Consider the following 13,321-nt stretch of genomic DNA (forward strand, 5'->3'; position numbering starts at 1 on the left):
TTCCATCTCATACTTTGCCATAAGATCCTGTGGTCATAAGTTGATCCACAAGGTGGCATAATATAAGCATCAATTCTCCATTGAGATCAACTTTGTTTGACATAAAAGCAAACAGAATATACCACCATATGTATAAAAGGACTCTCCAAATTTTTCTTTTCAAGTTTTTTATGTGTAATTTTTTTATATACTTCAGTAACCTCTGGCTGAAGATGCAATATAATCATCAGCATGGCTAGCAGGTCCAAAAATCAAATGCTTCTATTTTGTATTTTGCTAACTCAATACAAGAATGTTCATTACAAAATATATTGTCAGCACAATTTCAGTGAAAATGTGAATTGAAAAATGTACATGAATGTCTTACAATTGCTATTTCCCTCTTACAGCATGCACTCAAACTGGCATGGACTCCACGAGCATCTTGTGTGAATCAATGGAAGCAAGTAAATCTGACCTTTGCAAAGATGTTTACATGGCCAATTTCACAATTTGCTTACATTTGATTAGTGGGCTAGAAATAGTGCAGACTATTAAATATTTCATTTTATGGGTTTAAATAATAATAAATAAAAACCCATGGTCTCAGACTTTTGGAACTCACTCTCTATTCTATTGGTGGTGACATTTACTGGTGTATTACAGTGTCAGCTCAAGTTCCAAGAAGCCTCTTAAAATGCCCTGAAATTAAATGGCATGCCGTTTGCATGTTGTTTATATTTTCTTGTATCTTCCCTGTAAGTGATTTGTTCCTCAGTAAATAATAATAATAATAATAATAATAATAAATCCCTTTATGTTAATTTCTGCCCTCTGAGAATGCAACTGGTTGTTTTTCCATCAATAAATGAGGCATACCATGTTTCAAAGTAAACAGGTGCACTCAGTAATTCTAATCCAATACACTTTTTGTCAAATTCTGCAAATATCTCCTCACAGTCTACTAGTTGTCCGTTGTGTGGGTGGGGCTGAAGAAAATCTAGTAATTGTACACAGCCCTGGTTCTGTAAATGGGACAAAAACAAAGTGGATCGGACCGATCCACACAACACTACTCCAGCCAATCAGCAACAGGGGGTGGTTCTTGCGCGTGCACGTGCACAGGATGGGAGTGGGGCCAGAGCGAGAGGGAAATTCACACTCCAAGGAGGACAAATGGTTGAGAAACAGACCAAGAGAAAAAAGTTAGACGAATATAAACTAAAAAAAGAAGGATTATGATAAGTCGAGGGCTAGGAGCCACATCAACATCGGCGAGGCTTTTCAGTGGGCATTGGGGGGGGGGGGGGGCTTCCAAAGGAGCACTGAAGGGAGGGGTGTGTTTGTTTTGGCAGTTGAGTTCAAATATCAACAGTGTTTCTCAGGAATGGCTGAGTGCAGCTTTAAAGGTTTCATTACATAAAGCTTTGAAGATGTTCAAAAAACAAACCATCACATAGACGTCCATCAAAAGATGTTTACATGGCCAGTGTCACAATTTGCTTACGTTTGATTAGTGAGCTAGAAATAGAATATTAAATATTTCATTTTTAGACTTTAAATATAAAGAAAAAACCCAGGGTCTCAGACTTTTGGACCCCACTCTCTATTCTGTTGATGGTGACACTTATTATTTCAGTGTCAGCTCAGTATCAAAGAAGTCCTGAAATTAAAAGCTTTTTGCTCACTATTTAAAAAATCACTTGAAATCGTGGATCATTTGATATTAATAAACTGATAGTGCCATTTTACCAAAATGTTTGTAGTGTCTGGCCTCAAATATGTCATCTTTTAGGGCTTTTAATAATAACAATAAAACATAGCCACTATTATTTATTTATTTACATGTGGACTCCATTTTATCTGTTTAGTAAATGTGTAATTTGAACTTTATTATCAGGTATTCGCGGTATGATTTGTTATGCTAAAATAAACATAGCCGCTCTATCGCCCCCTTGCGGCTGTAAAAACCACACTCGCCTTGCGTCATGCGAGAGTGACAGAGAGAGGAGAGAGGGGTAGGAGCCGCACACACGCATACACACACACCGATCAGCGAACCTCACCGTCACCGCACTGACAGTCCACATCTTACCCTGCTGACTCCAACGGCAGAGCCCTTCAGATATGGCGGGGCTTCGTTGAGAGAGGCCAAAAATCTCCCTGCACTATCATTCATCGAACAGTTTGCTTTTGGACAAGCGTCTCCCACAACCCTCCTTATGCACCGCTGCGGCGTGGAGAAACGGCAGCAGCGCTGAACAAGCAGAAGAAAGAGGACAAGAGTGATTTCCACCCCCTTAAACGGACAATGGCGGACCGCGATGCGCTGCCCCTTCCTTTGGAAGTGCGGGCCAGGTTGGCTGAACTGGAGCTGGAGTTATCAGAGGGTAAGATTGTTATTATAATTGACTTATTCTTTCGAAAATACGCCTGTCGCGGAGGATCCGTTAACTGCATCCCCCCCCTCCCTCCTCTCCTCCTTACACCCCAAAACCCACCACCACCTCCACCTTTCCAACACAAACAACACCAGATGTTGGAGGCAATTATTTTCCCCAGGATTGTGTACAGAAAGGCGTTCGTTCCGCACCGCTTTTATCCCGCCGAGTTTTCTTTGTTTCAACGTATCTATTTGTGTCCATTCAAATTGACCTTGAGGAAATCATTCAAATCTGTAGAATTGATTTTTTTTTTCCCGTTAGAATTTTGAAAACGCGTTCCCTCGAGACCAACGGTCATAATTTTGTCATGGAATCTTAATGTATCATTATTAAAAAATAAAAAATAAAAATAAATAAATAAATAAAAATCAAGTCGCTGTATTGTTATTTCTAACGGTATAATGACCTCAATGGCTGTGAATAGCTGGGATATTTAGGTAAACAACCAGTTCCCCTCAAAAGCCATGAACAGCCCAAAATTAATCGTGATATTATTATGAATGTCAGTTCATACGCTCTCTCCATTATAAAAAAACAACAACAACAACAAAAAAACAACAGTACTTTTTTTTTTAAACACGCTTGAATTTTTGGCTCTGCTGTGATCATCTCACGAGCAAACCGAATTGACTTGAACTGTCCGCTAATGTTCCTTTTCCCTGTTTTAATTATAGCGTCTGGCTGTCCATCGCAATGTGTGTGTGTGTGTGTGTGTGTGTGTGTGTGGCACGCGTGATTGTCCGCTCTGTGTAGATCTCAACCATTTAAGGCGATAAGTGCTCTTGCATTTGTTAACCGTGCCTCAAAGTTCCAGCAGACAGCAGGCCTGCATCTCCAAATGAGCCAAAACATATGCACCAACCTGTATTGGAGCAAACAACATTTTATACCAGTTAATAAACAAATCACAATCAACGGCTTCAGGTCTGATATATAGACCAACACATAAACCAACCATAGTCTTTGAATCAGAGATATTTGCTTAGTTTTGAGCTGTTTAGGTACCAGTCAGTTACAGTATGTTCTGTGATTAAGATCTTGAATGGGATGTAATAGACATTGAGGACCACACCATTTACCATGATCAAATCAGTGTTGTTCCCGATGGATGGTTTAGTCATGTGGTGTCATGCAAGAAAAACTGCACTGTTCTGTCATATTCTGTATGTCTATTTAAGAGACATTTTACAGATTGTTTTGTTTAAAAGAATAGTGCACCCAAAAATGAAAATTCTCTTAATATATTTTACTAACCCTCATGTCATCCCAGATGTGTATGACCTTCTTTTCTCTGCAGAACACAAATATTTTTAAAAGAATGTCTCAGCTCTGTAGGACCACACAATGCAAGTGAATGGTGTCCAAAACATTGAAGCTCCAAAAAGCACATAAGGGCAGCATAAAAGTAATCCATATGACTCTGGTGGTTTAATTAATGTCTTCTGAAGCGATCCAATCGATTTTGGATGAGAACAAACCAAAGTATAACTTCCTTTTCACTTTAAATCTTGACATCAGCAGTCTCCTTGGCAATCATGATTTCAAACTCAACTACATTTACTAGCTCTGTGCATCCGTCAAGCACCAGGAAGTGTAATCGAGCTTGAAATCATGATCATCAGTTGTACAGTGATAAAAAGAGTTATGTTTTGGCCTGTTCTCACCCAAAACTAGGGCTGCAACTATTATTTTGATAATCGATTAATCTAACGATTATTAGAACGATTATTCGACTGTTCTGCGATTATTGCAACAATTAATCATTAGCTCTTAACCGATTATTCAGCATGTGCCCTGACTTAAAAGGTTGTATTAAATGTGCTTGCTAACAATAAAGAGTACAGAATCTTTTAAAAATACCTCTAAATGACATTCACTGGATTAAAGGGGGAAAAAATTCTTTTTATTAAGTTTAATTCAGTAAAGAAATTCACTGCAAAAAATCCTAATGTTATAAAATGTTTTTGTCTTGTTTTCGATTTAAAACTGTCTAAAAATTGTCTAAGATATTTAGACTTGCTTTAAGAGAAAGTATCTTAAATAAAAGTGTATTTTGTATATAAGTGTATTTTTCACTTGGTAATACTTCTGCGAGTGCAGTAAAGACAAAATACACTTATATTCAAGATCTGTTCTCTAAAAGCAAGTTTAAATATCTTATATGCTGCTTCTCAGGTGAATGCATCTTTTTAAAGGATTTTTAGATATTTTAAAATATTTGTATTTTTAATATTATATTCAACATTCTCAGATAACAAGTATAAGATAACAGTATAGCTCTTGAAGAAAATGTATGTTGTTTTAAAGGAGTTTTAGATATTTATATTGGAAAACAAGCCAAAACAAAAACATCCAAAAATTATTTTGTTTAAGTGTATAATGGGGCAAAGACTATCCTCTCTCACCTTTCTGTTCACTTCAATTCATCTTTAACTCACAAAAAAACAAACTCTCTCTTATTAATAAAGCTGCGTATTGCCAATTTTCTTCACGATAAGAAATGCACAGAGACACATATATTATGATTCAATAAGTCCCGAGCCATCACGTTATCAGACGAGCGTCCCTGCGACAGAGTGTGCATCAGCCGGGTGCAGTTTCAGTCTCTCCCCCTTAGATCGGGACATTCGTGCAACTCATAGAAGAGGCGCTGACCTCACAGAGAAATGCCAGTTTCGGAGTTTGTAGTTATTTACATGACCTGCTTCCTTATTATTTGAACTTTATTAAAGCTATAACACATTAAATATAACTGTATTTAAGATGTAACGCCGGGGTGTTTCCTTTAAAGACGCTCGAAACGCAAGCTTTGCTTCAGTGGAGCAGCAGCTCCAGCTCCGCTTATTCCACAACGAGAGTGCTTCTGTATTTACTTATTTTGTATTTTTGCATTATAATTCCCTCATACTTTGCGATCTACATCACCTGAAGCTGTTTGGAAAGTTTAGAGTGCATCTGGACTGTGAGCTGTGTAATTCTTCCTATCCTCAGTCAGACGTGAGCTGCAGTGCTCCTCTCGCATGCCATCATTAGAGTTTAAGGTGATCTGATGTTACGTTAAATGAGATCAAATGACTATTTGACAACGAACATTTTTGTTGACAATTTTTTATTGTCGACATTGTCGATAACGTCGATTTATCGTTTCAGCCCTAGCCAAAACCAATTAGATCGCTTTAGAAGACATGGATTAAACCACTGGAGTCGTATGGATTACTTTTTGCTACCTTTATGTGCTTTTTGGAGCTTTTGGTCAAGTTTTGGATACCATTCACATGCACTGTATGAACCAGCAGAGCTATTTTTGAGATATTCTTCTAAATATCTTTGTTTGTGTTCTGCAGAAGAAAGAAGTCATACACATCTGGGATGGCATGAGGGTGAGTAAATGATGAGAGAATTTTCATTTTTGGATGAACTATTCCTTTAAGATCTGCCCATATGGATATTTTTTTCAGATTTCCACTGATGCATTATGTTTATAATTTAACAAGATCATTTGTAATTGATGTACTAATGCATTATTACCATTGATGAGGTTGTCATTGGCTCATTATCTGCACTAAAATGGCAGAGCTCAAGCATCTGTGCTATTTTAAACATTTAGACTGCAATACACTTCATTTGCAGCCTATTCAGAATTTAATTTCAATGAAACCTTCTTTTTGCTTCATGTAAAGATGATGCCAGGCTCCTCCATCCGTTAGTGGACATGAATATTTTTAGCTGCCCTTCAAGCTTCGTTAGTCTTAATCAGCTCGTTTTGCACTTAAGCATTTTGCATCACTTTGCAATTGCAGTGGAAGAAAATTCTGCCTCCGATCTCTCTCACTGCGACTCTACATGATCTTTCTGAACATATGCCTGTGTTTTGGTTTGCCTTTGTGGAAATAAGATGCTCCCTTGCCATTCCAGCTTAGCTTGTGGTGCTGTTTAGCACTGTGCTCATGAAGAGGTGATTATCTCAGTGTGTTGACACAGGATGAAAGGCCTGGAAATTACAGAACGTCTGCTCATCAGTTGATGAAGAAAGATTTGCATGTGGTTACTGGCCTACGAGGTCCTTGAGGGCAATTGATGTGTTTTCTAATGTTTGCATACATAGTAACGAACTTCTTGATCATTTCACTTCCTACGTTTAGGAGTGAAATGTGTTGTCGATGTTTACGTAAAAGGATCTGAACATTTACAGTTCTCATTTAGATCTTGACACACCCCCAAACTGGAGACTTGAGTGACCGGTTTTGTTCTTGTATTGGTTTACAGTGGCCCCACAAAGTATTTTTGTGCACTTTTGAAGAATTTTGACACACGTCACAATTAAAAATGCCTCATTGTGTTTACAAAATATCAAACCAAGTGGCATTTGCATGCAAATTATGGTAGATGCTTTGCTTAGAACTAAGTTACATTTCTTAGCCAGTTTTTTTTAATGACTTTTAACCAAGTGATCCCAAGCTAATTTTAGTGGATGTATGAAGTCAGTTCCCCTCAAGTTCACACAGGTGTCCTAGCAGAGGTGTAGTTCATCACATTATGGACATGTTCTACAAAATTTGACATCCAGAAATTGTCAATACATTTTGTCTGAATTTTGAACTGTATAGCTATTGTTTTATAATATGAAAACTTCAAACATCTTTTTGCTAAATGTTTTGCTTGAAAAGAGTGTGCCATATTTCTTAAAAATAAAAGCCATTGATTTGATATTTTGTTGCACAATGCAAATTTATTCATACATTTTAAGTATGGCTTATGGGTACAAATATTTTTGGGGGCACTGTATATTATTATATATCTCTTACCTAAATACAAAGCTTGTTCTCCATAAAATGTCAGATGATTTTGACATTCACGTCTTAAAAATCATCTCCAGATTGCTCTCCAGTTCCTCTCAGTGGTCCTTTGTCTATGCTGGCAGACTCTTAATGGATACAAATTCTTCAAACTCAGTATTAGTCTCGTCCATGCCAAATAAAGGATGAATGGATCTCATTTCACCCTGAGGGTAACACTGTTAGTAAGTGAAAATGTTAAGTTGTTAAACAGGGGTCGTGCTGACTGTGGAAGAAAAGAACCCGTTTTTGACCCCCGTCTTTTCTGTTTAGACTGTCATCATTAAGGAATGTATCTCTTATTTTGCTGTGTGGATATAGTTTTGCACCCTTGGCACTCATTTTCACAATTTTCTTTTTTATAAAAGTAATAGCACTTTTTTAAATTTTTATTATGAAAACTAATTTTTTTAATTCTGCATAGAAACTGCATTAACAACTTACAAAAATTGGGAAAGGATTCCAAATCCACTCATTCGTTTTAGAAATGACCAGGCCCATACAAAATCTGCAGATTTGTTTCCTGCATTTTCTGCACTGATTTTGGGGGGAAATTTGGTGGAGTGGATTAAATTACGATAAAATGTGTAAGACAAAGCTAAGAGTAGCTAAGTAAAAGCTAAGAGACACATTTAATGGTAACTGAAATCATATAAAATTTGCCAAAATACTTAATAATCGCAACCACACAAGGGATGTGTTGAACTTTATAACAGGCATTCCAATTCTGTGGAAATCTACAGAGCTTTCTGCAGAGTTTTGCAGATTAAGTTTCGATGTGGGCCTGGATATTACTCACTCACCCATTGCGAATATTTGATTAATTAAACATCGAAATCATGAGAGACTTCACCAAAGAAGCTGATTGGCTGCCTCCTTGACAAAGAATGTGCTCTCATCCCAAAATCCTAGAGTACAAATTCAATAAAAATATATTATCAGGAAATGTTATTTTTGTTTCTCACCTTCAGGTTTTGCTCTCAAAGATTTTTAGTCCTGTAGTTTTTTTATTAGACTGTTCAGAAATGTTGTTTGTTCTGGAAGTAATGTAGTTAGTTACGTATTAGGAGTATTTAGAGTTGCTATATGCCAACTAGAGAACAAGAGGGGAAGTGATGGAATGTTCTAGAGGCGTGTTGGAGGTGCTGATGAGAGCTGACAGGGGCTGTGCAGTGAGGTCGCGGAGCCGCGTGCGGTGCAAGATAGTGGTGCTGAGGTTGTGTCACTGCCAGTCACCTGTGCGTGGACATGGGGAGATAATGACATTTGCTAAATGCCACAAATTATTCGTAAGCTGTGCCAGACAGAAGGTATTTCACTGCTTTGCCTGCAGTTCTAACGTTACATTTGATGTTTGTTAGCTATTGGATAATAATTTTTTTTTTTGTTTTTTGGTATGGTTAGTAGGAAATGTATGTTTTATTTATGCATACTAATATGTAAGTTATCAAGCTCTTCCATGTGTGGATTGCATACCAAGGAACAGATGCCAAAGCACCTGGAATGACTTCATTTCCTTTCTCCATCTCTTTAGTCTCTGTGGGAGTAAATACCACACGTCCCAGTTTCCGCCTCTCTGACTATTCCGTAGAAAATGCAGATTAAACGGGACTTCCCTGTTCACAACGGGATCACACCACAATATTTTCCCTTCCTTATATGTCTCACTTCCTCATGATCCCAATGTGGGTTAACAAACTGAAATGTACTGTTTTCACAATCTGATACATTTAATGTACTGTGAGTTTTACCATGCCCTGTATTGAGGTGTTCTGTCAAGAACATGCCGGATCACATTTCAGCTCCAAATCAAAAGAAGAAATAATAAATAATATTTTACATATAGAAAATAAAAACATATTTAGGACGGTGAAGAATTTTTGCTTTGTAATTAGAGCTGGGTATTGGTACCTGATTCGATTCCGATTCACAAACTCTCGATTTGATTCCGATTTCGATTAGATATCGATTCATATGGGAATATTTCAGTTATAATGTCTCTTTTGCTTACATATGAAAGAAATTCTCTCCCGGCTAATTCAGGGGATCTTCTAACTAGGTACATTACAAAAATATTAATTTTACTAATTTAACTAGTTAGTTTTTCATCATTTTGGCACATTTTAGCTTTTTACAAATGAACAAATCCATGTATTCCATCAATAAATATGATACTATGTTATTTTTTTGTTGTTATGGTATGTTTATAGTTTACATGCATAATTTGTACTATTTACAAGTATTTACATTGATCTGCTGAACACATGCTACAAATCGGTACCGTCTCTTTAAGAAAACCGGTATTTCTGTAAAGAGCATCTGTAAATTAGCGCATGTTAATGAGAGAGACTCAAATGGCTTTATGTCATCCTTGCTATGCATGAATAGAGATAAATGTTTTATATAAACATTTATGTTTTTCAAATGTTTTTTGTTGTTTTTGATCTACAACTGACAGTAAAGAACAGACAGGAGAGACATTTCTATTAAAAGAGACATTATTGACAAATGGGGTTGCGTGGATTTCGTCTTTGTACACATTACACAGAACAACTTTTACTGCCAACATGCAGTGAAAGGATCTCACTGCTGAATACTCTACAATCACTGGTGAGTAAAATATGAACATTTACCAGCCATTTGCAAAATATATGCATTTTATTCACATAGTGCGAAATTGGGTTGCACATGCGTGCAATATTGTAATATTATTTTCATGACAATTAAGCACATGTCCCCCCAGTTCTCATTAACATAATGCAAGAATGATCTCTTCTCATTATAATGTGAAAAAAGTATAAAGATTATTTAAAGCAAGAGAGATATTTTCTCATTATTATTAAAAAATCAGATATATTATATAAGTATATGTACATAATTTTTATGAAAATAATGTCCCATTAAAATTTTCTTTTTTCTAAATGTTCATAAAAATAGGTCCAATTTTCCATATGCAAAACATATTTTTTTATATCTTTTGATTTTGGGGTGAAATGGGATTTGTTTTCCACAGAATTCTTGAGATTTACCCTCTATGCAAGAAAACTCACACTTGTGTCTTTTTGAAGCATGACAAAGAAGATCTGTTACCGCAAATCTCCTTTGACTGTTGTCAGCCTTGTGGGATTATGTCATCCTACTGACCTCCAAACTGCTTATCCGCCACTTTTCATCCAGTCACTGTTGTCCGGTGACCCCATGACCTCCCACTCAAAGCAGATGTTAAGATCTAATAGAGAGAATTGGTATCACGCAGTTGTTTTTGTTTGCCAAAACAAACATATTATATTTCATGAGCGTGCACGAATTACTATCCCACAAGAGACAGCAAAATCCTGTTAGCATATGTTTCATGTGTTCTACCTCCAAATAACCTTTCTTAATGATGTGTTACAGAGACTAGAGTTACACAAGTTCTGTACATGCCTGTACATATCCAGTTTTCCCAGATGTTACGCATGGGTCGACATTTTATAGCTGTTGTTGTTGTGACTTTTGGAATGATATCATAGGATGTCAAACTACAAGATAATCTTGAAGCATCAGTCTGCCAACCCGTAGCATTAGTGTTGCCATAGAAGGTGTGGGAAAGAGCTGCTAGATTTTATTCATAGACTCACTCTCACATAATAAATGTTCAAATTTGCATCTTTTACTAGTGTAGAAGCCACTTATTGCCTTATGAAAGGCAGTAAACAATTTCACACCTTGCTGACTGGCTCCATGCCTTCAGTGTAGCTAAATGATTTCTCTTCCCAGTTTTGGAGGGCATTTCTAATAGGGGTAACTGGACTGACTGAATCTTTTTGGCCGTATTACCGTGTTTTATTAGGCTGTAACTTAATGCTGCGTTAGTAAACAAACCCTCATTCGAGGACACAGCTGCTCAGAGCAGTGCCTGCTTGGACTGTTGACGACTCAGCAATGCAGTCTACAATGTAAACCTCCACATCCTGTTCACACTGACCTTTAAACCCATCACTAAGCGAAAGGTGTATGCTCATTTCCTCCGACTAGTGAGCTTGCCGTCTGTCCTGATTGTAGGTTGAAAAAAGTGCTAGGTAAATGAGGGAGACATCTGTTGTTCTTTATGACATCATAATGTATGTTTTTTTTTTTCTTTCTCCCCTTTTCTCCCCAATTTGGAATGCCCAATTTCCAATGCACTCTAAGTCCTCGTGGTGGTGTAGTGACTCGTCTCAATCCGGGTGTCGGAGGACGAATCTCAGTTGCCTCCGCATCTGAGACCATCAGTCCGCACATCTTATCACGTGGCATGTTGAGTGCGTTACCGCAGAGACTTAGCGCGTGGAGGCTTCACGCTATTCTCTGCGGCATCCATGCACAACTCACCACGCGCCCCACAGAGAGCAAGAACCACACATTATAGCGACCCCCTGTGACTCTACCCTCCCTAGCAACCAGGCCAATTTGGTTGCTTAGGAGACCCGGCTGGAGTCACTTAGCACACCCTGGATTCAAACTCGTGACACCAGGTGTGGTAGTCAGCGTCTTTACTTGCTGAGCTACCCAGGCCCCCCATAATGTAGGTTTGAGGTGAATGAGTGCTGTAAATCAAAGGTTTTCAACTCGATTTTCTTCAGGACCTAGACTTTACACTGGACACCAAGTGGCGACCAAACATAGTACCAAAATTCTTCATTGTATAAAAGTAAACAGAAATGTCCTTTAAAATCAAATATAAAAATGTATTAATATAACCATGAACTGCATTGGCCCAACAATACACTCACCGAGCACTTTATTAGGAACACTGTGGTCCTAATACAGTGCCCAACGTGGTCTTCTGCTGTTGTAGCCCATTCGCCTCAAGGTTTGACATGTTGTGGATTCTGAGATGCTATTTTGCCCACTGCAGTTGTACAGAGGGATTATCTGGGTTACTGTAGCCTTTCTGTCAGCCCAAACAAGTCTGGCCATTCTCCGTTGATCTCTCTTATCAACAAGGCGTTTCTGTCCACATTCTGGTATTTGTTATATTCAGAAAAAAAACATATTACTGCCAAATCCACAGTAAAAATATTCTATTTGGTAACAAACACTTAGAGAGATTTGCCCTCACTACAAATCACAATGATTTTACTACAGTAACCATAGTTTAACCATGGTATTTGCAGTAAAATCATAATAACCACAAAATTAACATGGTTACTGTCATGGTTACAATACTATAGTAAAATCATGGTTACTTTATGGAAACTACAGTATTACTGTTGTGAAACAATGGTTAATTGTAGCAAAACTATGATTTCTGCCAAGATATCAGTAGTGACAGCAGCCATTGTTACTTCAGTCATGGCTACTACAATATTACTATAGTAAAACCATGGTTACTATATGACTACTACAGTATTAATGAATAAAACCATGGTTAGTTTTCATTAGTGTCCTTAACTAAAATGTTTTGTTTTTTTTTCTAATTACTAACACAACATTTAAGTTAATACCTGCATTTATGCTACATGCATCAACATACAGTGCATTTCATACTCAACTCAACATATATTCTACATTTGGAAGCTGTACATCACTACAGAAGGAAAAAAACCTTGCTGTTAAAATGGATGCTAGAAGGGATGTCTTAATGCAACACAAGTGTTGTAATTAACGCAGAAATCCCACACCTTCATCAATGGAGTAGGGCAACATAACTTTGGAAATGAACACTCCAAGCGCTTTAGTTATTGTTATATGTCTGTCCAAACTAGCACTGAGTTCCTTAAAGACGGAAGAGAGTGTGTCTGTGTGCAGTTTCCGTCTCACCTGCGGCTCTGTGTGTGCTGTGTGCTATCTATCCTCGGGTGATGTCAGTGTAAATAAATAATCAAACACTGATGCATTACCAGTATACGGCACTCGCGTCGAGCAATGTCTGCAAACAGACCATCGCTGTTGACAGCAAAAAGAAAACATTCCCAGACAGGAGACTTGAATGACGCAGGAGCTTCTCTATCTTGCGGCTGGTTTTCTCAGTTTGCCATTTTCAACTCGTGTTAATAGAACAGCTTCTCTCTGTAGAAAGTTGACCCACGTGAAACAGGC

General features: G+C 37.6%; 1 protein-coding gene across 6 annotated transcripts in view; it reads left to right on the forward strand.

Annotated features, from left to right (window-relative positions):
• Window positions 1-2,003: 2,003 nt before the first annotated feature.
• LOC127434092 (disco-interacting protein 2 homolog C) overlaps window positions 2,004-13,321 on the forward strand; it is a 160,016-nt gene continuing 148,698 nt past the window's right edge. For 5 of the 6 annotated variants that reach the window (XM_051686555.1, XM_051686556.1, XM_051686557.1 and 2 more), the window contains exons 1-2: window positions 2,004-2,369; window positions 5,768-5,803. In XM_051686555.1, coding sequence (XP_051542515.1) covers window positions 2,291-2,369; window positions 5,768-5,803 — 115 coding nt within the window. In that variant the 5' untranslated portion in view covers window positions 2,004-2,290. The remainder of the gene's footprint in view (window positions 2,370-5,767; window positions 5,804-13,321) is intronic. The other variant, XM_051686559.1, reaches the window with a different exon arrangement.

This window comes from Myxocyprinus asiaticus, chromosome 44, assembly GCF_019703515.2.
Source record: "Myxocyprinus asiaticus isolate MX2 ecotype Aquarium Trade chromosome 44, UBuf_Myxa_2, whole genome shotgun sequence".
Taxonomy (NCBI): domain Eukaryota; kingdom Metazoa; phylum Chordata; class Actinopteri; order Cypriniformes; family Catostomidae; genus Myxocyprinus; species Myxocyprinus asiaticus.